General features: G+C 39.6%; 3 protein-coding genes and 1 long non-coding RNA gene across 4 annotated transcripts; 2 read left to right on the top strand and 2 right to left on the bottom strand.

Annotated features, from left to right (window-relative positions):
• The first annotated feature begins 742 nt into the window (after positions 1-742).
• LOC110858621 (breast cancer anti-estrogen resistance protein 1) lies at positions 743-15,799 on the top strand. Its single transcript, XM_022107446.2, has 8 exons — positions 743-2,534; positions 2,690-2,817; positions 5,644-5,721; positions 9,671-11,530; positions 12,674-12,887; positions 13,031-13,152; positions 14,125-14,408; positions 14,486-15,799. The coding sequence occupies exons 1-8, from the start codon at positions 2,504-2,506 to the stop codon at positions 14,757-14,759; spliced, it is 2,991 nt and encodes a 996-aa protein (XP_021963138.2). The 5' UTR covers positions 743-2,503; the 3' UTR covers positions 14,760-15,799.
• Positions 15,800-15,932: 133 nt separating this feature from the next.
• On the top strand, positions 15,933-17,057 carry LOC110858623 (nuclear envelope phosphatase-regulatory subunit 1). Its single transcript, XM_022107448.2, has 3 exons — positions 15,933-16,158; positions 16,240-16,446; positions 16,538-17,057. The coding sequence occupies exons 1-3, from the start codon at positions 16,131-16,133 to the stop codon at positions 16,681-16,683; spliced, it is 381 nt and encodes a 126-aa protein (XP_021963140.1). The 5' UTR covers positions 15,933-16,130; the 3' UTR covers positions 16,684-17,057.
• Positions 16,865-22,508, bottom strand: LOC110858620. The gene is made up of 17 exons (XM_022107444.2): positions 22,127-22,508; positions 21,972-22,047; positions 21,833-21,895; positions 21,720-21,741; positions 21,622-21,657; positions 21,271-21,514; positions 20,751-21,128; positions 20,482-20,645; positions 20,187-20,406; positions 19,878-20,095; positions 19,653-19,791; positions 19,434-19,567; positions 19,341-19,364; positions 19,027-19,255; positions 18,333-18,916; positions 18,004-18,238; positions 16,865-17,917 (listed from the first exon to the last, which is right to left on the bottom strand). The coding sequence occupies exons 1-17, from the start codon at positions 22,234-22,236 to the stop codon at positions 17,143-17,145; spliced, it is 3,651 nt and encodes a 1,216-aa protein (XP_021963136.1). The 5' UTR covers positions 22,237-22,508; the 3' UTR covers positions 16,865-17,142.
• A 1,731-nt stretch (positions 22,509-24,239) lies between these two features.
• LOC118438464 lies at positions 24,240-25,340 on the bottom strand. Its single transcript, XR_004836805.1, has 3 exons — positions 25,149-25,340; positions 24,454-24,664; positions 24,240-24,370 (listed from the first exon to the last, which is right to left on the bottom strand). It is a non-coding gene; the product is annotated as an uncharacterized LOC118438464 (long non-coding RNA).
• Positions 25,341-27,545: the final 2,205 nt, after the last annotated feature.

The following is a 27,545-nucleotide window of genomic DNA, read 5'->3' as shown; positions in this document are numbered from 1 at the left end:
TCTCCAACATCAAACTCAACTTTCTGAAATTTTTAGTATTTTTAAAATTAAAAATTCTGAATGGGAATTCTTATACTAATCAACAAAGCAAATTATGCCTGCGAAATAATCATCAAAAAAGTTGAGTTTGATGTTGGAGATAAGAGAACAACTCTGGGAGTATAATGGTGAAAGAAATTTCAAAATCGGAGTAAAATTGGATTTTTGGGGTCAATTTAAGTGAGTGAAAGCTGGAGTGAAAGCGGTTTTTGGGCACCTTTGAGTGGGTGTGGCGTGCGTAAATGTGGCCATGGCATCAAACCACTTCAGGGTTCTTGTTCATTCATGGGACACTACAAAATATCCAAAGGGCATCGAGATCCGGGAGTTGATAGTACACAACCTCCCCTCCTCAGTTTTTACGTCAAAAATTCATCCAACTTTATGATTGCTGCATTTTTTCGTATGTAAATAATTAAATTATGGGAGAAAACTGAGCGTCTCTCGGAGGAGAGATTCTTTAATTCAGAAATTAAATCAGGACCTTGAATCAGTAATTGCAGTCCAGATAGCGAGGAACGAGGTGTTCACTCCATGTTCACGTCCATATTGATCCAAGCAATTTGATTAGTTTGTGCAGGTTTGCATCATCATTATTCGACATTCGAGAGGAGTGAGTGCTGTGTAAACAAGAGTGCGAGCATGTTCATGCGTGCGTCCATTATTTAACTAACATTGATGTATTATTTTATTACTTTTATAGGTATCGACATTATCGACAATAAACTTTGCTCGTGTCGCAGCATAAACAAGTTGCCCATTGTGTTTTGACTTTTGATGCACAGAATTCTCATAGGAGTGAGACTGAGTCATTCATGGTGCTGTTACATATTGGAACTTCACCATAAGTCAAACAGGAAGACCGTGCCGTTTTGTGCACACATTATCCTCAGTGTGTTCATTATTAGTGGTACGCAACAAGGTGTAAACGTGTGCGAGAGAGTGAATGGTGATCGAGACCAAACAAATTTCAAGGGTGGAAATTGAACAAGTTCAGAGGTCTTCTTCTCATTTAATTCCACACCACCAACCAACCACCACCTCCACGTTTTTACGTGAGTTTGACTAAACGCATCGGAATTTTTCACCAAGTCCAATCTCGGAGGTTTGAGATCACAAGAAATACAACCAGCCCCCGTTCACGATGTAAATCACTAAATCCAAAAGTGATCGCTGTGTGTGCAAGATAACAATTTGTCATCTGTGCAAGTGGCCTACTGCTGCCAATCGTTTGTTGTCTGCATTGAGAAAAATGAGTCTAACCACTGGGGTAATTTTTCTTCGTGTCACACTCACATCATCATCCACAACAAATCTGCTTCTCGAGATGTAAGATTTGACTGGATTTTAAACTCTCCAAACCTTGGACGCCCCTTATAAAACACGGCGTCATCATCCAGCGAGATAGTGCATACAACGATAATCATACATTCATTCATGTCCAAAGTGAAGGATACATCATTATTGTTCATTGTATAACCAGCACATGCCTACTTTTATAACCGAACTTTTCCACACGGTCGTTATTTATGTAATCCTGTTGTTGGAACCCTTATCAGTTTAAAAGATATGGTGACGCCAAAAAATTCGTCACTCCTTCATCCGGTCTTTGTTTGATGCGGGAGCAAGTGGTGCCTCTCCTTTGGGAACTACACATAATATCTGTGTAAATGTGAAAGTTTTTGGAAACTTATTTACTACTGTCACCAGTATCGACAAATATAGGGTGGCTTATTTTGTGCTATGATCTTCCAATGCAATCCGGTATTTCATGATTATCAATCACGGGCAACAACAAGTGAACGGAAAAAACAAGATATGTAACATGGGGCAATGCAGCAACAATGCTTTCCTGGATATCGATCGGTTCATTTATTTGAGTGATAAGCCAACAGTGAGATATGCAATGCCAACGAAAACCCTTTGAGTTAATTCCATATGCCAGAAACCAGCTCTTTATTTTATCAAATATTTAATTACAGTGATAAGAGCGACTAATATTTACTCGTGAATAAGCACTTGAGCTACTCTCCAGGCTGGCATTTGTTGAGCAACGAGCACGAACTTTTGTACTATTTAATTGTTACCTGTAAAATTAAGTGAATTTCTAACTAATAAAACCCAGTGAGGTCGTTTGGAGGTCGAGGTTTTCATTTCAGCTTCTCAAATTCCAATCGACCAAGAAATATTCACTGCTCACAATCAGTACATACTTAAAACGCAATGTAATTAAATACTGTTTCGGGATTTTTTTGCATGTTAAAAGTGGTATACGCAGGTATACATCGAATACATACACAAAACACAAGTATTGGCGATGACATGAACAATGGAATGGAACTTGGTGCCTGTGTCAAAGTTTGTATTTAAACTCAGACAGGAGTAACCTGTCGGGTAGTTTTTTTTATTATTTTTTAAATAAATAAATTTCTACGTATTCGCTGGATATTAACCCTCGATCGAGATGAAGCGAAATCCAGGTGCCTTGGCTAAAGGTATTTACCACTGTAATTTACTCTCTGTAATTTACAATGTCAACATTTCTATTCAATTAGTCACTTACGTGGTGCATGCATCTGTACATTGAAAGGCGTTTGAATGATATGCAATTATTGCCAATTTCTAAAGAGTATATACTGAACCATTGCAGCTCTCTACTCCAACACCCCCGAGGCAAGGAACGAACTTTTGTTCCGGAAAGGAGATATTCTGACCGTCATCGAATATGACTACGATGATCAGATCGGTTGGTGGTTGTGTTCTCACCGGGGTCAAAGGGTAAGTAAAATACACTTTTAAATTAATCACGCCCATCTCGCATGTCACTGGTGTCAACTTGTCTCACGGTAATGTCGATTATCACCCATTGTACATAAATCCCGTCAAGTGAAGACACTCCACAAATTGCCGTGTTTCAATACGGGTTGCATTGCATCTAGAGATTTTATCTGTGCTACAATCACAATCTCTACGAAATCTCAACCATTGGAGACGATAGGTCTTTTTGAGTCAAGAACCTCATAAAACGTGTTGCATGAATGCAATAAAACCCAACAAGATGCAGTTGTGCACCATATTTCACACGTGCTCTAATTACTAAATTCTAAACCCAATGAATACATTGCATGTGTTAGTTTGCTCTTTGTGAATGCATGCGTATTTACAATTCGTTGAATACTCAGCCATCGCCATCTTTAAAAGATGTTGCATTCATTAAATACGCTTTAAAAATGAAATGCACTTTATTAAAGCCGCAAATTAAACCAGCATTAATAAGCAAAACTGCAGTAAGCACGTGACTGCTACTAAATATAAGCATAAATTTAAGCATACAACATTATCTACAGAGGACGAGGGAGGTCTGACAAAAGTCAAAATCTGACTAAATGAGGCTGCAGGGCTAAACTCGATTTGAATGGACATTGTATATCTACTATCTAGCATCTCTCAAGCAGGATTAAGGATAAGTTGGCTGACTTTGAAATTGTAGAATCGTTGAGCACATGTAATTTTGATTGACGCTTTTTATGCTTGTTGTGGAAATTAACATTTTTGATATTGTTAGGGGGAAAAAATCTGACAAATTTTCCTTCTTTGTGTGAGTTTAAAGATTCGGGAATTGATATTGTCTGATTTAAACACAATTTGAGAGAAAAAACCAGCATATTTTATACTTTGAGTGAATAAACACAAGAAGTAAAAAGCTCAGCAACTTTTTGAAAACATTTTGCTCAAGTGGTGCACCAGAGTTCACTTATTTGCTTTTGATTTGTAGAAATTCAGACGAATTTGAAGAGCTCGTAAAAGTCAGGCCATGCCACCACATGTGCCACGATTTGTGCGTTGGTTGGCACAAAGAAAAGATTCAGTTTATCTGCATGGATATGCTTTATGTGTTCAAGTTTTTACCACTTTACTCACTTGAGCATTTGCTCGAGGAGGGTTTTAAAGTGCGTGTTTCCTGCGTGAGTTCTTAATTTGTTTGCATTTGCACCGACAGAACGACGCACCGGCACTATTTCCCTTTATCTTGAGTAAACTTTCAAGATTTGTACAACTTGAGGGCGTTTTAGTGAAGAACGACGGACGGCACTGCTTTGTACACATTCCATCGAATTAACAGCTCTTCTTATTTATTTTAAGAAAATCGAAAGATATTGAGACTGAAAACACCTTTTCTAAAATTACAGACTAAATGCATACTCCATCCATCAGAATTTGCAAATAATGGGTGATATCAGACGGAATATAAAGCACTGCATTTTTTTGCACCGTTAGATAAAAGTCGTTCCAAAATCGGGTTCATATATTACGAATTAACAATTAAACCGTCATTTTAAATTCTTGAAAACCTTAAAACTCAAAACTGCCTGATCTGGTTTGTCATGAAATGGAGCCCATAAGCATCATGGTCACACTGCACTCTTGAATGTTGTTGAAATCGATAGGCAGCCTATCTGCATATCTCTGCATGGTTGTTACAGAGATCTACGTACGAAGCAGACTCATCGGTCAGCGTAATTGATTCAATTTTGAGCTAGTCGAGGGTGAAATAACAACCCGATAATCTTCTTGTTACTCTGTAATGATTGGTCTATAAATTCAAGTTTTTATGCAAGATTTGATCACCACTTGGCCTGCTCTAATTAATAAAGAATAGCCAAGCACTAAAGGAATTCGAAGCTCAACAGAAGGGTGGCATTTGATTTGCATATCTGATTTCATCTTCAAATAAGAAAATTATATGGTTTGGCCTTTTGATTGACAACAGCGAGTTTTATGGCATACACATTACAGCACATTTTTCCCAATTCTACACTTGTATTTACACAACAATACCTTAATACATACACAAATCTACGCTTGTTTTACTTCTTAATGCAAATGATAATTAAAATAATCAGCCCTACTTTGAGGGATATTGGCGTGGATGATCAATTCCTGACAAGGCCATGAGACCAAACAAGTCGAAACATTAGAGCTCATCATTATAAATTTGTAAATATTTCCTCAACGTTGGTAGCAAAAAAGTGTAGAATTTCAGCAATTTCCTGAGCAAATCGCTGTCACTACTGTAAATATACAGATACAACCATATTATAAACACAGAGTGGCACATTACTATGATACACACACATGTAAACATAAGTAATCTTAATGACGTAAATTGAGCATAATTGGTCGTCTTGTTTGGCTTTCACATTCAGATCCCGGACTCGTTCACGCTTTTCTGGTCACAATCTGTCAGTCAAGCAGTTAAAATCCTTCCAAGTACGCAATCACGACACGATGCGTGGCGTGAATATTACGCATAAACAGACGCGTCATGTGAATGCTAATTACTCATGAATGGAATAAACTCGACTTGATCCCATCCCATCAACCAATCGAGCGCATATTATGCACCACTTTCTGAGTTGTAAAATTAAAATGCATAGATTTCCTTCAGAAATAAGGATATACAGATAGAAGCTTTTGAGATGTGCTAAAGTAGCATGATTCATGGCACAATCATTCATAACCTATTAACTTATGTATAAAATCATACTTAAAATTATATGTAATGAAGGATTAATTTACATATTTTTCTCCATCTTATTACAGGGGATTTGCCCCAGCAACTACTTGCAACTATTGGAAGACAACTATTCCTTTGTGGATCATACTAATCGCTCAGTATTGGTAAGTCTTACTCATTCAAAAAGTTATAATTTCAGAAATGAAGAATATCATTTTGTAACACGCTTGCAAACTACGGATTTAAAATTTGTAAAATAGATGAACATTTAAACGAAGGAGTGGTCATCGTCGGTTTGTGGCATTTTGCATATTTAGCGATGTGTGTTTGTTGAAGTTAATCGGTTAAAGGAGAATACTTTGAGATGACCTCATATTTGCAAACATTTGAAATACTTGGGTGTGAACAAACTGTTCTTGAGGTAGCCAAATGATAAATCTCTTTTTTGCGTGTCAGTGAGTATAAAATATCTCAAAACAAATGTAAAATATTTATATCAACAAAAGTCAGGAATATTGTTGAACGATGGAATTCGACCCTCCATCCATAATATCAGTTACAGAAAACACGCAGTGTCAATTCACACAATTTTACGTGTGAATTATTTTTAATCGGGCAGCCCGAGTATTACATTTGATTGTCTCAAATTCCCAACTTTTATCACAAAACATACAGATTCTGTTGGTTAAAACAGTTGTTTTATTTAAATTAAAATCCACCTTCCTCAACATATTTTCCAAATGTGTTGGAAAACAGCCTTATGTGCAATATCTCTTTGCAAATATTAATGTCCTGTCACGACAAGTCATCCGTTGCCAATATGGTTTGCTTTGTGGCAGTTCAGTTCTTTCGCCTGTTTTGCTCGTATGTGTTTGCTTACGTGTTCCCAATTCGTGTTATCCGTTCTAAGGTGGACACAAGATAATACGAGGTGTGCTACATAAGTGTTTACCGTCGCACTGATTGCCAAGTATAGCCAGCAGTGAGCAGCCACTACTCTGCACAAAAAATTAATAAGTTTTATTGTGAAAATGTATGATATATGTATTTTATGATAATCTGTGGCTCGTTCATCTTTGCAGAATCACATATGCGCCCAAATGTTTTCTTCTCCTCATTTGGTTTGCTAATCTCATTTATTATATTGTGCTTTGGGGTGAGGTGGTTTTACGACAACTTTGAAACTCGCAGGTTGGGGTAGGCGATGCAGATAAGTGGCAGGCAAGGGCAAAAGTGCAATTACATTCACCTGCTAACTTCCTTTCGGTCCCCCTCGTCCTGCCTCCCTCTTGGAGAGGAGCTGTAAATGCATACGAGTCAGATGGCGAACCACTGGCTGTCATCGAGCTCAGCATAATTATCCCATTACCTTTCGACATCCTCGGCGGATATCCATAAATACTTCATATAATTCATTTAACCACTCGAATGATTCCCCTTTTGGCTCTCTTCTCGCCATCAACGAAGCAACCACGGATCCACAATTCGGAGGGATGAATGATCTCAAATTGATTTTCCAGCACCACTGCTCTTTTTGAGTCTCCTTGGCACACTGCACTTCATGTGACATCGGACGAGAGCACTTCGTGGGTGCATTGGGTGGCCTGGGTGCTAATAAAAGGCAGGAAATTCTATCACGAGAACAAACCTCGGAGTGAGTTGATGTTAAAATGGAAATATTGAGACATTTACATAAGACGACCATGAATCCAAGTTCCAAAGCACGCCGGGTGTTGGGTTCTATCCACAAAGTCACTTTTATTTTCATCTCGTAATGTTCGAACATCCAGCCAGAGCTAAAGTGTGTGTGCAGCAAGTGGAAGTAAATTGCCGAGATTTATGGAGCTTCAGCCATAAATTGACTCCCGTCGGATTTCTGCAGTTGTTTTAGTGGTTCTTCCAGATTTCCAGATTATTTTGACGGAGAGGTCTCAATGAACTCTATTTGCAGACAGATGCTATCTTATAACTAATGCAGAAATGGGGCTTGCGAGATATCTGCCGTAATCATCGGGCAGGAAATAAAATCACTCCGTAGTTCAGGACCTAACATTTGATTTTCCACTTTCTCAAGTCAACTCCAAACGTGGAGAGGGATGTGAAAAATATCGACGTAATAATGAATGTTACGCAGAATAATGGCAGCGTAATAATAAGTCAGGAATGCGTGTAGCAAGTGTGTAAATGCTCCTATGGTCGAACCGAAGACGTATCTATTACCTTTAGAACAAAACAACTCGACGCTGTCGGCTGCATTGCATTTTTTGACTTTCATTCTACTCGAAAGAAATGGCTGAACCGTGGTTGATGCCGTCGGGAGCTGACTAAACTGAAGCCTTTGTTAATATCCTCTCCGTTTACAAAGTCGAGTCACAGTTCAGAGGAGACATGGGCGTATTCTTTACTCTCCAAGTTGAGTTGGGTTAAGTTTCCGACTAATTTTGAGCCTCTCTGGCAGACAGGAAGAAAAATAACTTTCTCTTATCCTCGTCCGCCCAGTGTTCACTCTGTCACGCATTTACTGCCATTTCTGCAAAACTATTTTTGTTACGTATAGCGTTTGGGTTTATGTGGAGGGATTCCATTCCATCATTCATTGACAAGTGCTCTCCACGGTGGGACACACGACCCTCGTTGGACTTTCCCCGGAGGAAGTCTTCTGAGACAATAGTGACGTTGGGTAAACAGAGCAAAACTTTGCAGAGAATGAAAATGCTACCACCCTAAACCCAGCTTAACCAGATTATTCCCAATACTTGGTGCAACATTGATGTGTGTCGTGGTCGGTATTTCGTCACGATTTATGTATGTGCATAGGTACCAATTTAAGCACCGGAATCGAAGCATACACCCTCCAGCGTTCATTTTATTGCAACTGCGACTCTAAAACTGAAGTGACACGAGAAAAGTGTGGCACGGTATGGACAAGCGGAATGCAATATTATGCGCCCATTATTATTGGGTGCCTGGCTGTTGCAATGCAATGAAAAACATTAAGATCAATAGTTTGGCGCATGGTTCCAACCCCAACAAACTGCAGGCCGTGTAGAGAGGAGAGTTTTCTGCTTTTGAATTTTGGTTAGGCGAGGAGAAGGGAGCCTGAAACATGCACCCTTCCTTCGTATACTCCAGGCTAGAATTTCCAGCAAAGGCAAAGCCACACCACAAATGTTTTCCTATTTTGTATTTGGAGAAACTGCATGATCTCAGATGAGGAAATTTACGTTGGGGTTCTCTCTTTCATTGTTCCAAGTTCCCTGCTTCTTTCCACGCTTATGGAGATGTCAGGCTTGCTCAGTACTCCATACTACCCACCATCTGAACTACCCGAACACTTTCGTGCTGTACGTGCTGGAGGGTAAAAAATAGTAACTCCGACCAAACAGCCTGCAGTGTAGTAAGTCGAGATAGTAGCTAGGATTCAGGTTCATCCGATTCTCAGTCCTGATTCAGACCTGGACCGACAGACGCACGATTTTTGTCGTCCAATCGCAGACTACGCTTTTTCACGTTTCTCCGTTTTTTTAGAAATAAATACTTTCTCTTGCTTTCCTGCCTTCTCTCCGAAAGAGTGAGAACCTGCTCTTTATTTTCTCGGAGAAAGCGGAAGCTAATGTGTCTTGCTCTAAATGGGAACTCGTGGGACATTACGGCAAAGGCTTAAATTGTGTTGGACAGTAAAAGACGAACAAAAGTGTACGCACTGACTCTTGTCGATTGCAGTGAAAGTGTAATAAAAGAATTTACAAGAGGTTAAAAAGTCGTCGTCCGCGATTGCCATTTTGTATTTTGTATTCTTTCTCGTGAGAGTGGAGAAAGCTTTTTCAAACGGAATTGTGCATGTAAGTCTGTTGTTAATTGAATTGCAATTGCAAGGTTGGAAGACCGGTTATTCGGATTTCTTATCCTTCTGTATAGAAGCTGTCTCTTTAAACTGCATCAAAATTGAATTTATTGATTTATGTATGACTTTACGATTTGGAGTATTCATAAATCGATTGGTACTTTTTCCAATACAATTGAATTGGTCGTCCAAGTTCTTTTAACTTTTCGCCTTTATACAAAAGAAAAGAACTCAAATGATAATAATGAAGAGAAATATGTATATTTCAGAAACGGAGTTTGAGTCATTCTGGAAGCGGAGAAGCCCATGAGTCAGCCTTGGTAGGAGTAGGAGAGGGGAAAGTTGAAGTGTTTGATCCACAAACGTACGATGTGCCTCGTTCATGTGTGCAGAACTTATCAAAATCCTCCGACCCTGTGGATGAGCCCGTATTGTATTCAAATCAACAACCCCTCTATCAGAACGAGGAGGAGGAATTTATAACCAAGACGAGTCCTCTGGATTTGTATGACGTTCCCCGAAGCCAACTTCCCATTTATGGACAATCCCTCGCCCGCCTGCGAAGATACGGTCATCAAGCTTCCGAGTCCTCATTGTTGGCACCAAGAGGAGGAATAACCACCAGTCTGCAGAACGTCAACCTTGGCAATTTTGCTTCGGCACGCAGCTCGTCAAGCTGTGATTTGGGGCTGCCACCATCAGGCAGGATAGGAAGCAATCGAACCTCTCCAGACAATTGCAGCAGCATTAATTTGGCTGAAACGGGCACAATTCCCGGAAACACGGCACACGATTCCTCATCCATTATTAGTCAAACTAGTTCCGGAACCAGTCAAGTTCAACTCCGGAATAGTCCACACCGTCGTCTGCCATTCAGTTCCACCAACTGCATTCCCACCTCCTCCTCCTCCACCGGTATTCCCATCAATCATAGCAATCGGTCGTCCGTCCAGTCGGAATCTGCAGAGTCAGGGATCGGAATGGTCTCATCACCCCCCACCAGCTCTCAAGACCTCTATGATGTTCCCAGGTCCACAGCAGTGCGAGTTCAGACGAGACTCGATGGTGGGGTTAATGGGCAGCAGTTGCAGCAAAGTAATGGCACTTCTTCCAGACCTCAAAGCTCTCTCTCGGCCTCATCGAGTGGAATGGGACTCAGCATAGCCAACAGTGACTCCAAGGACAGTTTGGATTTGTATGATGTGCCTCGTTCCGCAAAAAGTTATGTGAACCACATGGAGACCAAATATGACCATGTCGTGCATAATAAGCATCAAGGATCAAGTGCCGGTAGTACTACCAGCTTATCCCGGGACTCAACCTTGACCAAGGCTGCTCATTCAAGGCATAACAGCACCTCCAGTATTTTCAGTGCGTATGGCTATGCTCGACAAGGCAGTGCGGGTGGTGGTGTTAGTGGTGCTGATTTCACGGATGGGAAAAGACCCGGTGGGACAATCAGTCAAGACTTTGGCAGCATGAATCCTCCCGATAATGCTGCCAATGACCTTTACGACGTACCCAGAAGTAGTTGTGCTGTGCCCCCTCCGAATCCCAGGACACACAGAGGAATTTCGGGTGGATTCGGTGCTTCTTCTTCTTCCGCCTCCATAGCATCCTCCAGATCAGTGGTGTCCTTGTTATCGGATGGTGATCTTACAGGATCAGCCAGCATGTTATACGACATTCCCCCTTCGTTTACAAAGAAGGTCTCCTTGACGGATTCCTCCGAAACGCTGAGCTTCAAGGACAGTGGGAGTGAAAGTGGTCAGAGTGGGAATCGCAGTGACCTCAAGTTGGGAGCTTCATCGTCTAGTCTATCAACCTCACCGGGAAGGAGGCGCAATCACGTCTTGAGAAGAGGGAGCCAAGGAGTTAGTAATAACAAGGCATCATCATCGTCATCTTTGGGGTTCACAGGTGCTGGGGTTGGATCTGCGGATGTAAAAATCCTTCCACTGGGTCCAAAGGCGGCCGTGTCGGTCTGCGAAAAGTTGCGACACGAAGTTATCACCAGCATTGGATCAATTCTGAATCAAGTGAAGCCTAAGTGGAGGAGCAAGGAAAATCTGACGGCAATTATGCCCGATCTCCGCTTCAGCTGCTGCAGACTGAGTTTGGCAATCAAAGTAAGTCGATTTTTTCCCTCACCCTTTGACAAGAAGAGTCTGAGAAATCACATCAAACCGTATTGAGCAGAGTAGCGTCGAATGCATTTGTGGGATCGTGTGGGTCGACGGAGCGGAGAAAGTTTTCCCTTTCACTTTTCTAAAGATTTTCAACAAAAATTTCAACCTGTCATCTGCATCTCCTAAGTTCTCTTTCCGTACACGTGTATGAAATTGCTTATAGGACCATGAAGTAAGGTAGACGTAGAATGAAGCTCGTGTTGCATAAATAAATTCAACTTCCATACCAAAATTCAGAATCAAGTCTATCAAACTGACAGCTTGTCAACTGCTTGTAAAAACATCTAAGCAAGTTTTACATATTTACTTTGGGATAGCAAGTCTCGCTGCTTTTACCCCTTCGATGATACAGCTCTCAACCTAAATGACGGTCAAATTTATACTTTGTACATAAAATATTATTACAAAATAGACTTGCATTTGCCTTGTTTATTGCATAATATCGAACAAATTTTAGTTTTTTTCAGCTCAATCAATTCTAAGAACACAGAAGTATAGTTTAGTTTATGCATGACATTCCAATGCTAACCTTTGTGAGGAAGCTAACCTATAATTGTGTACACATTCCTCAGACAATCATGCTAAATTACACAATTTGTATCTTTCTCGTGGGTGAGAATAATTGCTCAAGATTTAGACCTGAGCTGTTTTTGGAACCAGTCCACACATCCTCACGCATTTGCTACCCTTTATTGTTACGTTGTGCAGACGGGGAAAAAGAGGATAATTAAAGCTTAGAAAAAACTACATTCTTGTTATCTCAATGCATATCGGGCCACACAATAGCTCCCTCAAAGACTCGGATCCTTCTGAACACGTGTATCGGTTGAGCTTCCTTCAAGATTTTACAGATTGCTTTGGTCGCCCTTTTCCTTTTCAAAGCCTTTCTTCAGCCCTAAATCTCATTTATCTTTAAAGCCAAGTTTGATTTTGATCCGATTAGTAAAACAATCACGTACGTGAAGGAATGCATCCCCTGCACTGTAATGTTGTTGATGGCACTCAAGTGACCACCAACTTTTCTCTGAAACCTTCCGTCGGACCATATTTCAGCACTAAAAATACCGCTGTATTCGTTTTCAGGACATTTCGGAATTTGCAACGCGAGCCTTGTCCAATGCCAAGCAATTGGGAAATGAAGAACTGCTCTCAAAGCTTCACCGACTGATGATCCCAGTAATGAATGGCTCCCAAATCATTCAGAAAGATGTCGACGAGTTGGAGGCTTATTTCTGGTCCGCGGATCGTCTCAGCGTTTCACCCGGAAATAGTCACCACGAGTCTGGAGATGCGCTGGGTAAATTAGTTTCAACTTTTATTCTTATTTATAGTCAGAAATGTAATTTGTAATTCATACGAAATTATTAATCAGAAAAATCTCAAATTACTAATATGTATTTCCAAACAATCGTTAACATAGTTTATTGTTTTCTATTTCAGATCAATTAATTCTTTGTGCACGAAGTTTGAAACATGATGTGACTGAAATTGCAAACTTTTTAGCCCTAAATTCATCCACCCTTTTCCAGGAGAAACCTGTACCTATAGCGGAAAAATCAACGGTGAGATTCTCCTCTTGACTTTCATAAATAATGATACAGAAAAAGTAATTATCGTTGCAATTCCAAAGTTCTTGCTGCATAAAACAAAGCACGTCATCACATTGTGACATTTATGATGAGTTAATTTCTCCAAGGTGGAATTTTCACCTAATGTTTAGCTACTTGTTTACCCAGCATGTCCGCCACTGCCGAGTGAGTGTGGTAGTTTTACGGATCATGGAGATGGAATAATGAATATCGAACGAGGTAGCCAGAAATTATGTGCAATAAAAGTCAACCCGTATGCTTATCGCATTCAACGAATGTTATCGAGTCTTTATGCCCTGAGTTCTCCAAATGCTTCACATAATACATACTTAACCCAGTACATACATATGCGTGCACGGTGTACTGCTCGCAATTTAGTTGGTAATACCAGTGCGTCTCGGCCATTGTGCATAATATGTGGATCATAATATGTAGGGAACAGTAGGAAGGAGGATTGATTGCGTAAGTAAGCTCAGGCCCATGCGTTAAGCACATTTTACATGCAAACGGTTGGACGGTGCAGGATGAAACCTATTCTGGATTCTGTGGATGGTGACCTGAAGACAGCTTTTATTTTGCTTCGCTGGAAGTTTTACGACTTTCATGGCATGCATATTAAACTTTGGATTGAGTATTTGTCGAAACAGTGCTTCATTCCTCACCCTGCGTTCAAATTTTAAGGTTTTGATCCACCTAAATAGGAAAAAAATAAATACAAATCAAGTCTGATCGTGAGTCATATCATCCATACGCTGGACATATATCTGGAAATATGAGGAACAAATTTCAGAAATTTTAGTGTATGCGCACGACCATTACACACATGCAGCAATAACGAAGGATATTTAAACTCATCGATAACGACATTGATTTATTTTATTACTTTTTCTGTAAGACTAACAAATATGCAATGAATATTCTAATTCAATAATTAAATCTTTTCAGGTGGGACTGAGTCAAGACGATGGCGACGAGTACGTTAGTTTGGTGCCTAGTGCGGAATCTAAAAATGACACGACTCCTTTGTCCACTCTTTCTTGGACGTCTTCATTGAAAGCAGACAGACCGAATTCCACCCCCGTTCCACTCGATGCCAGAGATGAACAACTGCTGGAATTCTACTCTGCGCAAATTGGCGTCACAGCCCCGCTCTTATCCCAATCGATATCCACTTTCATATCTGCCATTCACCAGAACGAGCCACCAGAAAGCTTTAACGTCCATCTAAAGTATGGATATTTAAACCACTGTCACTCATCACAAGCATTGTTGTTTTTAATAAGCGTTTGATTTCTTTGTTTTCTAGGTATGTGATACTCCTCGCATATCGAATGCTCTTTGGCGGAGACACTGTCCATCGAAACATTGTGAACAATGCGCAACTAAAGATTGCAATCGAGAGCCGAGCAAATGATCTTCATAAATCCATTTTAGCTCTTTATGAAGCAAGTAAAGTCGCCACGGCGGAATTCCCTAAAATTGTCCCTATGCAGAACATTGTGGATCGAGTCTGGGACACGACGCAAGCTGCCACGCAGCTAAAGAAAGTCATCTTTAATGCCACTTGTGCTACCCTGTAAGCTGCTGTATGGCATCGTTACGTGTATCGTATCGTAATTTCTTAGCATCTCACAAAATACTACATACTTCTTTCCGGGTAACAAATGTCAAGCTCTCTCTGTGTGTCGAGAAAGAAAATTTGTGGAGCACAAAAGATCAAATTCCGGGTTTAATTAGGGGAACATAATTCCACAACTAGTTTGTTTCTTTTATCTTGAGTTTGTACAAATTCTAGCATCTGCAGACTTATTTTTTTCAGGAAAATAAACAATCATACATGTACGTGGAGATACTAATGATTCACCCACTGCGACTGAAAGATTGTTCTTTTGCGAGCATAAAATTAGCAGCATGTTCTACGCCAAAGAATAACAATTTTGTATGACAAAAAATTTAGATGGAATTTGAGAATTATTTTTATTTTGCAGTCTTGCTTAGAAAAGCTAATTTAAAACCTAGGCTTGGTACAAACAAAGGAATATTTCCACAAAATGGAAGTGAAGTAACCGAAAAAATGTTAGTTACCTTTGAAAAGACCTTGAGAATGTGTTACTCCATTGGATGCACTACACATCCGAAACTTACGGTTATTGCTTGTTACAAATTCCTTGAAATTAAATTATGAACTGTTTAACATGTAATATTTAATTTGTGTCTTACCCGCATGATTATATTTTGTAAACAATAATGTCAATTAAAGTGTAGATTGCTATTGAATTTTGAATAACTGTGATTTTAATGTTGATCCTATACTAAAATAGCTTACTAATAAATAATTACTAATTAATCACATAAAGCAGTATATTGAATGAATTATCTAGACTATTATTTATATAAGAAACTGTTCTGTTGTCTGTTCTTGTTATTTATTTAATTAATTACTAGCTGTTGGCTGTTTGTCCACTTATTAGTTATTATTTGTACAATTATGCAGTAGATCGTGCCATACTTGTAAGAAAACAATCCTATCAATATTTATCTTGAGTTATCAAGCCTCAAAGAATAAACGTAATAAATGATCTATAATAAAAGTGACTTATCAAATAAAGTAGATCTCGTGGAGCATTATCTGTTGAATTTCTCGATAAGCGTGGACGTTGATTTTTCATGAACAAAGTAGAAACGTCGTGGTGGTGGTTGGACCGAGGGCCGCGCGAAACTCAAAATCTACTTGATTACTAGTCTCCTTCTCCTATAAACTTGCAGAAACATTAAATTTGCTTGTTTTAATTAGTCTCTCGCTTCTTCACGCTGTGTATGAATCGTGAATTACGACTTTACAAACTTACGTTTTGAACAAAGTAAAATAGTCATTCTTGGTGTACATATACATATCACTGAACAGAGTGTATCAGTCCGTTTCGAATTTTGGAGTAGAGATTATAACGAAAATGTCAGTCGAACAGACGACTTGTGAAGGTGAGAGAAGGAAAAATTGCTTGGTTTACTAGTATCAGTTTGTTATTGGTAGAATTGTTTTTTAATTTTGTTATATTTTAGATCTGAAAGCTTTTGAGCGTCGTTTAACTGAGGTGATATCATGTCTGAAGCCGGCAACGATTCGATGGCGAATTATGTTAATTCTGGCGACAGTTTGTACCGCGATTGGTGCCTGGCAATGGTTGAATGACCCAGACACTCCAATGGTCTCGTTTATCGATTCTCTGATTAATCATCTCTTCTTTACCTTATCTAGTCTTGTATTGAGTGAGTGACAATTTATTTATGTGTATTTATATTTATATTTGGTAAGAATTGAGACATGGCTAAAATTTATACTGTTTTAATGATTCTTTAGTTCTACTCTTCCTGACGGGGATACATACGCGTGTGGTCGCTCCCTCGATAGTAACGAAACGTACGAGAGAAGTGCTGGCAGATTTCAACATGTCCTGCGATGACACTGGAAAGCTTATCCTCAAACCTCGACCTCCGCACACTTGACTAAATGTATTACAACTAATGTCCAATAAACTATCATCCTCTGGTCGGTCCTATTTCAATCGTCCTAAGAGACAAATTGAATGTCGTGATAGTTATGATAGCAATGAAGGTGGATCTTCTACTACTAATGTGGTAGATGAATTTGATGATGATTAACTTGATAAGACGTACACATACAAAATTAAGTATGTTATTATTTAATATTACACATGATGACAAAAGGATGACTGAATAGGAGTTAAAATTATAAGCTATACATTATTAACGTTCAATAGAACTAACGAAGCAGGAATTATAATTACTGCTTACTTAATATTAATATTATTACAGTATAGGATATAAATGTGTCAATAAAGTTTTGTCAATTTTGTCAATAAATTGTACCAGAAATAGATTCTTTGTACATTGACAAAATTTATTGCGGCTAGATTATGTCAAAGCTGTCTGAAAATCAGTAACTTAGCTGAGTGTGGTCGTCCAGGTAAATCTGACCTTCTTTCCCTCCGTGTGGTTACTGTTAGACTTATATATGACGAGTGTTGGCATTGCGATTATAAACCGGCGTCGGGTAGGAGTTAACGTACTCAACACGTTCGTCTCGTAGCACTGCGCGTTGCAAGTATTTTTGACGGTAGGTTTTTTAACAGTCGAAGGTGACATAATATCTTCATAAATTGACTCCTGAACCTGATACTCCTCGTCCTCGTCCCCACCCGTAACCAAATCTACGGCTTCGGTGGTATCATTACAGGATGCTTCCGGATTTTTGAACGAACGGAAGGATTCTTTAAGGTAGAATGAGGAAAATGAGTAGTAGTAGAAATATAAGGAATCTGATACGCAGTTCTTGCTGTTGACAAATAAATCTAGATCTTCAATGGTGATATTTAAAGTAGTTGTTGAAGTGGTGCTAGATGACGACGAGGATGAAGAAGATGTTGCTTGCGGTGAGTTGAAAAACATTATTATCGTGTCATTGTGGTTCAGAGATGTTATTCTTTTCGACATGGGGAGTTGCATCTCATTATTGGCGAGGTTCGGGAAGAGGACAAACGTTTTTCCTGGCGATTCTCTTGTCGTTGATCGAATTCGTCGCAAACTGTACGAAAGTCGAAATCCTCTCCCAAGTGTGGACGAGTAAATTGAAGAACTTGATGTGGACCTGAAACTTACCAACGCAATTCCAGATTGCACCGTAATATTCCGCTTAACGGGGAGGTAGCTGTAGCTGGATCTAAATGCATGCAAAAAAAAACATTCAATGTCATTGTCCATGGTATTGCTTTTGGATGCAGTTTTATTTCTTGTTCGTATTTTTACGCTTCGTGTCGAAGCCTCGTGGACACTCCAATGGTGCCGAGTGAGAGGGAAACGGGATACACGTAGATCGCGTCCCTGTCCAGAACTCCAGATACTTCCAAATTGAATAAAATCGACGTGGCTCCAAATTTTGTGCCGTCAATCAGCCAGATGCAATTTTCATTGCTTGAGTAATACTGGTAAACCTTGTAGTCAATTTTCCCATTGGGCAGAGATATCAACCCACCACATCCACCTATAACATAACAATGTAGCTGTTTTATCTAACATGCGTTTTGTTTTGATATTTATTTCGATCCAGGACTTATAACGCTTGAAATATGACTGACCTGTGTTCCACGTCAACTCAAACTCTCTTGATGCAGTGCTTTCCATTCTTTGAAGAGGTTTCACAATAGCCAAAAATCCCGAATTGTTAAACTTCATGTCAAAAGTCTCTGATTTTGAGTGGAAATCTGCAGAAGCATACGCTTGGGAAAAGTCGCACTCCTCTTCCAATAGTCCTGTGACGACTGTGCAATCCACGGCCGGCGCAAAAGTATTGTTGCTGTCCCAGGACGAGAAAGAGTACAGACTGAAATTGTACCCTTGGCCGACGGTGCTGCTCTTCATGGCGTGGCTCATGAATTGGAGCGTGAGTTTGTCTGAAATGGACAGTGTCGAGGTGACGTCCGGGTTTTGTCCAATGATCAATAAATCAGTAGAACTTGGAACACCGTCGCTGATCGGATATTCGACGGTGCTGGACGCTGTACTCCAATGTCGCATCTCATAAGTCCTGCCGTCCTGAATACTGCTCCCAGAACCTGCGTACTCGAGCTCAAATCCAGTCTCAGAACTGTATTGCGAAGGACTGCTTGCAAATTTCAGCAAGATTAATGGTCCCCGAACAACCACACGGGGTGACTCTGTGCTAAAAATTAATTGCATTAAACAATTAATGGCATGTTCCATTAATTATGATATTTATGCACATAAAAATCAGTTCAGTTCATCGGTGTATACAGATCTCTATGTAGGTACCTAATTCTCGTCGTGGAGTTGAGGTCAATTTTTCCAGTTCCGGGATCAATCGTATCAATCGAAATAATTCCATGTCTTGTCAAACCATTTTTAATTAAATCAAAAGTAACGTTTGCGTAACGGCACTCGATAAGCCAAACACAACGAATATTTGCTCCAACGGGTTGACCTGTTTTGTAGCCGATCCTAGCTTGTTGTGCAGGCTCTATTCTTCCTCCGCACGTAGAATCTGAAATTGTACGAAGATTTTTAGACTAATCTAAAATCTGCATGATAAGAATATTACTTTTGGTCGTAATAAGCTCGCATCTTACAGCTCGTGGGTGCCACAGCCTCTCCTTTTCGAAAAAATAAAAATAAAATCAATCAGCTTGTTTCTGCTTCATCTCCACCTAAGAAAAACTAACCTTGATCCCAGTTAAAGTTCAGCCGAACTGAACTTTGGGGTTCATGAAGTTTGGCGACCAATAGGAAAACGCTGTCACGGCTGGTGAAATTTGATGGATTGGCAGCCCCCACGGAAGTGCTCGTTCTTGTGACACTAGAGAAAAAGTTTAAAGCTTTTGTTAGCCTGGGTGCGACGCAGAGAGGGGGACGACTTGGTTAAAATGATTGAATAGGTTTACTTGATAAGATTGTTAAAAGTTGCATTTGTGCTCTCAAAGAGTAAAAATGTAGTAGAACCCGTTAACTGATAATCCAATCGAAGGTTGCAAGCATAGGGTTGATAAGACTCAAAGTGGTTGATGATTCCCACGTGAAGGCCTGAAAATTATAGAATATCGTAATAAATTGCTAATATGATGGTATTGTTTCTACAATATTCACATATTTATGGCGTGTTTGGCTACCTGGCCATGTCGGTGGCATCGTCAAGTTCCAGGCTGACGTACCATTTCGTTCTGTATACCGGTGGATTTTGTCATCGTTTGTAAACATGCTTAAATTTACGGGACCCTTAGCTTTCCAGGTGAGGGAGAAACCGTACAATTGCAGCGAGGTGTCAGAGTAAAATACGATCAAAATAACGCGACCACTTAATTCATAGAGCACATTTTCTTCAGTTAAACTATTGATTTGAATTAAGGAACACTTAATTAAAAACCATGCCTGATATATGTATTTGTAGACTCATATTATCTATTTAGCTAAGGTCATACGGGGTGGTAACAAGTCCGCCGTCATCGTCTATGCCAACTGCAAATAAATTTTCACGGCCTTCCTCGATTTGCAGCTGGGTAAGAGTGACCACAATCTCGGTTCGAGGAAATGGGTGGATAATCCATACACATCGAGAATTGGGCTGATAGCTTGAATACGACTCGGAAATACCCCCCTCACTGCGTCCACTGATTACTCCACCACACACCTCACCGTATTCTGTCGTGTCACAATATGTCATCGTAATCAAGTTCTGAGTTGGACCATGAATTTCGAGTCAATAAGCGTTCTTACTTGGCTTCAGTGTGTGCTCTTGAATGTCCCAAGCCAATCGGGCGTAGCTCGATGATGACGACGTGGTCTGCTCGAAACCCGCACTAATGTTGACACCAATCAGTACCAAGCAGTAGTCATTTCTCACTAAAAACTTGTGGTTCAAGCAGTCCACTTGGCAGCAGCTAAAAATAATTTATACATCTCCCATGTTTTTATAGTCAGACAGAGCGTATTAATTTGAAAGCATAATGTCGACTGGGCAGCGGTGGGAGGTGGAGTTTACTTACTCAATACTCATCATGGCATCGGGATTGAATAAGTCAAAGTGCATGGAGAGGGAGGAGGATTTGCAGAATTTTGGGCTCAGGTTTTGTAAAATAATATTTTTCATGGGGGACGATGAGTTGTTGTCCAGGCCGGGGATCGTGATGGTTATAAATGCCCCCGTTTTGTCACTGAGCTGGCTGGCCCCATTGGTCAACTCGGTCGCCACGTCATACGACCCAGTCAAGTTTTGTACGTTTGTGTGCTGAAAACTCACACGCGAAAAAACACGTGGTCCAAGTCCTTCGAATTCGACAAACTGATTCCTTGGGTTAAGGTTGCATTGACACGTGAGGAATAAAAGTGGTCCTCTGAAGAGGTACGTTTTGTCGCTCGTTATACTGCAAAACAAGATAGTTAACGATGCATTTGTATGCATGCACTCGGCTAATGAAGGAAGTTTATCACAAATAATTAATTATTATTTGTCACTCTTTTTCAAAAAGCATAGCCACCAGCAGAGCATTACATAGAATTTTTTACCTGGTCACTGACAAAGCTGGGGTGTCGAAGCTCTGTCCGTAATTCACTTGAACTTCGTGAACCTTACAGAGCGACATGTATCCAGAGGAATAGCTGAGGAGCTTTTGGTTGAGCAGCGTCAACTTGACTCGTTGTCGATGGTTTGCGGAGATTGTCCACATGCATTCTACATTGTCCACAAGGCCAGCAGATGATGTTCCAATGATGCGACCTGACTGAGCTTCGATTACTCCACCACACCCACCTTTGCACATTTTATTACATAGTCATAAATGGGACACTTAAATTACTTAAAAGTGTATATGCGTAGAATATATATGTTACATATAAACTTGTGTTACGCAAAATTACTTATTTCTTTCCAAAACATTTTGTCATCTTGGCCAGCTATTGAAGACAAAATGTGCGTTAATTCTACGGGTCAAAATCATACCGTTTAAAATATGCACCTGTCTCTGTCCAGTAATTTAGCTGGCATCGTCATGAAAATCAAGATTTATTTACGTTCATTTCTCCCACTGCCATAAAAATTGATGGAAATTGGCTACTAATTGTAACTCACAACGTCAGTATTCTTGACCATTTGGTTTTCTAATTTGTCCAATTTTGCATCCATTCGGTCAATCTAATCAAACAATATTGTCGCCGGTGTTGATATTTTTAGGCAAATATTTCAACTGCATGACATAATATGTAGCTACCTTCTCCATCATTTCCGCCATGCTTCTGCCGGTATCCAAACCTCCACTTCCTTGTTTATACACCGCATCTTTATAGCTGAATATTTAGCGTATTTCAAAAAAGGTGCTTAATTTATTATCATTTCGACTTTATTTTAGCTTCACATTGTTTTTACCTGTTTCCATTCCTTCGAATTCTGGTGTGCGTCTCATCCGTGGCTGTCACAGTGGACACAAATAAATTTCCACCAATTAAAATCACAGCGAAAATATAGGTGGACGGCATGCTAAACCTGTCTCCAGCTTGCAACCGGAGATTGAATCATAGAACTTTAATCGAAAAGTAAAGCTCACGTAGTTGCAACTAACAACTTGTTAAATTGATTTACTAACACTCCACTTGTTTTCATCTGCTCGGCATATTTTATCTTTTTCCAAGAATGTCGAATACCAAGAATAGTTGTGCATACGCCTTGTGTAGTTGTGTAACATTACTTTGACTTTGACCCAGACTATTCTTTATCAGTTTTCAGTTCTTGGGAATCGTCGCATCGTATTTTAAGATAATCGTAACTAAATTGTCAATTTGTAGGATGATTGAGCATCATTAGGTCACAGGCCAGCAGATATGTGTTTTTAGTCACTACTACGCACCCTGACTACTTATATATTCGTAGCAAAGACATGTGTATAAGCGGCCCAGACAATTTTTTCTAAGAAGAAGGCGACCATGCAAGTCCGCGATTTTAGTTTGCTTATTAATTACAAGTACAGAATATCTATAATTGAGGATGTTATTGAAAAGTAAGTGCGTCGTCTGGTATCTTCATCACTCTTTATGTAATTTTAGTCATCTAAACTTAAACAGCTCAAATCCAAATTAACCTTATGCACAACACAACAAAGATAAAATGGTTCTGAGAGGTTGCAGAAGATGGTGCTGCACTGGAGATTTGACTCTCGTGGCTTGCATTTATACAACACAGTGATTATAATTAAAGGTTTAGCATTTTTGCATTGGAGAATCTCATCAAATCTCGAAATACGAACAAAAAATCATTCATCCTGATAAATTCTGAAAACCCCAACTTTCACTTTTCCCATTGTATAAAACTGGAACCTGCTGTTCAACACTATCAAATTTCCAAAGTGGTTCAACTAATAATGTCACATTCTGTCGATTATGTCGAGGTGCCAAGTTTTGGAGAAAACATATTATCCATTCATAATTTTGTTTGAAAACATCTGCAAACTGGCAATGATTGTGTTATGATTTTTCAAATTTTGGTTGAATAAAATCTAATGAGCAAGAAGGCCGACAAAGCTGTTAAACCCATTGGAATACAAGCGATTCTTCGATTACTGATTGTTCTATTGAGGTTAATCTCGGTAGCACATTATGGACCTTCGTCGCCTATTTCCTCTTTATTAGCAAGCAGGGGACAATTTTGGGTCCTGTTCTCTCATTCTCACTCATTTGTGGGTCTGCATTGTGAAACGAAAGGTTGGATTGAGGTAGATCTGAAACCAGATCTGAACAGAATACTGGTCCAGTCCAGCCAGATATGATGTAGCTGCGTATTATGCATTGGTCACACCTACTCAATAATGAACAAACACATTCAGCTACCACCAATTGTAACGAAACTCGAACGATTTTAATGTCACTCCACATTTGTGGAGGTTACAAAACTCGTCTCAAGAGCTGTCGACGAGACATTGGATATTATTAACTGACTCGACGGACCTATTTCTACCTTCCCATCTATACAAATAGTTCGTAGTAAATATACGAGGATAGTACTCGTACATGTATTCTTGGTAGGAATCAACACCGGGGAATCTGTGCAGCTGCACTAAATCTGGACTAAAGAAATCCATCCAGACAAAAATGGTCAAGTTGGGAAGGGTCGTCTTAGAATTCCGACTCGCCCTTTATAAGATCTGGTCAATTACTTCATTTCATCTTCCATTTGCCTCACGTTTGTGATGGGAAAGTGGACTTGAAAGGAGATGAGTGATCCGGAGGCTGAATTGCTACCACAATGCCACAAAGTTTCATATAATACCTCTTTGTAACGTCTGTAGAAGGGAAGCCTCCGAGTTTATTGTGTCAGACCAAATTTTAATAAAAAGACAATTCCAGCATATCCAGGCTTACGTTTGATTAGTTCCACTGCTTTCCAAAATCACCACAGATATTCATCACGTCACGATTCACTACTTTTCAAAATAATTGCTTTCGATCCGTCCGCAAAAAAATTATGTCCAGCTATTTTTTATTCTCGAAAGCTTGGTTTGATACAATAATTAGAAAGTTCACATTGAGTAAAATAATCTATCCATGTCTCACTGGTCGTTCTTCCAGGTTTGTTGCTGAATGAATGAGCAAACTCAAAGAAATCTTAATCCTGTAAATCCTGCTTTGAAAACGGAATTGTTGTTTTGTCAAGTTTTTGGTGTATTTGTAAAAATACGATTTAGCAAGTTGTTGGAAATTTACCTACGGGACAGAGATCGACCCCAGAAAATTGAACGAATTATTGGAAAATTAGTACACTCTGTAAAGAAAACTCGTGTTCTTCTCTAAACGAAACCTTGTTTTTGGATTTGTATGCATGCACGGATTTGAGCACTTATTGCTCGCTTACAATAACCATGATTGAATGGTGACGGTCGAAATTACTTTGCTGTTATTCCTCCACGTTTTTCCACTGAAATTCAAGAATGGTTTTGTAAATCTGGTGATTATCACTCAATAGCGGCACCCATTGTGTAAATAATCGGGAAATAACAAGTTGTTTGCTGAGTGTTCTCTTTCCGAATTTTTATGCGTTTCCCAAGGATCCGCTCCTTAAGCTGCATCCTAAGTTTGTTTGCTTAAAGTATGAGGCATAAGGATCAAAAATCGTCGGAAGTAAGACAAAGAAATTGAACATTGAGTTCCGTTTAAGGCAACGAAAACGATACTTTGGTGTTCAATTATCGAGTTTATAAAGGCAATAAAATGAATAAAAGACAGGAAAAGGTCCATCAAGTGATCTAATTGTGGAATCCGACACAACTGTGATACTTATTAGTACAATTTGTAAAGAACAGTAAGCACATTTTTAACTGTGAATGAAAAATGGGAAATTTGAGATTAGCAATAACCAGGATCAAATTTTGTTTGGTTCTTCTCGAAATTTGTAATTTTACCTTTCGTAATAATAAATGGTAAATTCTGTAATTCCTCTCAGCATGAAGACGCGAACTAGTGATATTTTGATGATCATGGACAAAAACAACTTTTACCAAGATCCGGGTGAGGGATTTAATACGTAAAAAAACCTTATGACGATCAGCATATATTTAATAATTAACTCTTCTTTTTACATACCTACCTACACACACAAATCCACGAATGATACTTGTAAATTTGATTGCAGATTTGGTTTACACGAGCAAAGCAAAGCATCATCTCATTGTTGCAAAAACAACGAATTTCACCCCACCAAGAATGCATGGAACACCTGTTGCATAGATGTATTGTTTGGTGATGATGAGTTGCCTGTTCTTGTTTGCAACTAATTTTTAACACCCTGAAAAATCTAAGTCAATCCTTCCACTCAAACTGGTTGAGTTTTAAACATGAAATAAGTAAGAAGAAGAAGGCAAAAGGAGGTGGTTAAAAGGCAAGTCAGATCAAGAGTCAATCGCGGAAAACGCTTACAACAACTTGTTCTTGGAACTTGGCCAGTTTCTTGTGTTTACTAAGAAAAAGTAGATGTTTCATGGTGAAGACCTTTAAAGAGGCATCGTACAACTGCTCCTTCTCGCTAATAAAAATCGTAGTACGTAATAGTAAACAATCTCAGTTAGTTAACGTCTCACTGTGGACGGGGATAGGGATTTACGTCGAAGGTGGTTGGTAGTGGCGAGTGAAGACCAAGAAAATGTAAATCGTGACAACAATGCAAGGTCGAGAGTTGACCCATCGAAAAATCTATAGTGCAGGTGCATGCACGACAGTCCGGCGCCGAGAGGAATGCCTTCTCAGACGTGGAAGGAATCCTAATCGTCGGCATAGCTGGGCGGATTCCGTCCTCCGCAGGCCAACCAGCCCAAAATGGCCCGCACGACTTCCAACAATGGGGTCGGAAACTTTGGTACGAGTTGAAAAGGATTGGACATAGTTTGCATAAAAATCTGAAAAAAATCGAGAGTGTGGTACAAAATTGGGCGTCGGGACGGTGTGCTTGTGCCCATCTATGACAATCACAGCAACTTACCCCATCCAGAAGACACTTCTTTTTCTTGTTCGTAACAACAACAATACAACACAATAATGGTAGAACAGGTCCTCTGCCTGCCTGCGTCTCTCAAGCCGTTCTGCTTTTCTCTCACTCTTTTATGTGCAGCGCCTCGGTCCGATGGCATCATCAAATATTATCGTAGGCACTGTGTACAATAACCAATCCATATCGGAGGGACGCTTATTTTGGTGTGCCATTTAAACCAAATATAAAATGTTGCATTTACACCAATGAAATCAAGTATCTCATTTAGGAACACTACATTTCTAGGCGTGAACCACACTCTCAAAGCAATGTTATGAATCTTGATTGATTTCTGGGTTTTTTAGGGGATGATCTTCTCAGGGTTTGACAGTTTTTGATCAGCCATCATTGACGTCGTACGCCTGGCCACCTCCTTCCTGTCCAGCGGGCTGACGTGGTTTTTTGTTAATCAGAGGTTATGGTCATATTTGGAGGCGATGGCTCGTTTGCCTGTTGGCTTGTCACTTCCTTTTTAGAAACAAGGCCTTCCCGCATTTGTCTGCAAATTAGGCATTCATTGTTTTCCTTTCTGGTCACGAACAATTAAAAAGTAAACTAAAACGGAAATGGTCCTCTGTCAAAGTCTCCTTGTTTGGATTCTGATGGGATGAGTATGGATAAGGACATGTCATGTGTAAACCTATGCAAATAAGAACGTACATTGCCTCATCTGCACATGCATCACCTGGGTCCAATTTCCCTCAGTTGTCAGTGTAAAATTAAGCAGGAGGGTCATTTGCGATGAATCTCTCGTGCAAGAGGAAGAATTTTTTTTACTTTGTGTCAAATTGGCTGAGCATCAGGTGGTCAGTAAATTGGTGATAATGACACGCATCTAATGATACCACACCGTCACTAAATGATAAATATTCGACGTGATCCATGCATAAAAATATTCGTCCGGCGACAAGAACGAAAGAGCTTTTTTACAGGAATGCCGTGATGAACGTGATCAGAGGAGAATTGAAGTGTAAAATTTAGCATGGTTTCCTTTGGTGGCATATTAATATGGACAGGTTGCATGGGTCCAGATTTTATTTATGGAATGCATGATAACCAACCACTTTGAGCTATTTTAAATTTGTACTGCATTATGCACGCAATCATAGAATTTTTTACAAAACAGGTGTCCCATCATCAGGTTTAAAGCTAAACGCCTTCCTTTCGCTCCTGGGATATAAATACTAATCGTGAGTGGTACACATGGAAGTAAATCTCTGCCCGAACATGTTGTTGGTTGTGTTTTTACAAAATATTAAAGTGCATATTATTGCGT

Source organism: Folsomia candida, unplaced genomic scaffold (genome assembly GCF_002217175.1).
Source record: "Folsomia candida strain VU population unplaced genomic scaffold, ASM221717v1 Fcan01_Sc021, whole genome shotgun sequence".
Lineage (NCBI taxonomy): Eukaryota > Metazoa > Arthropoda > Collembola > Entomobryomorpha > Isotomidae > Folsomia > Folsomia candida.
Note: the sequence above shows the minus strand (reverse complement) of the source record. Positions and strands in the feature narration are given on the sequence as shown.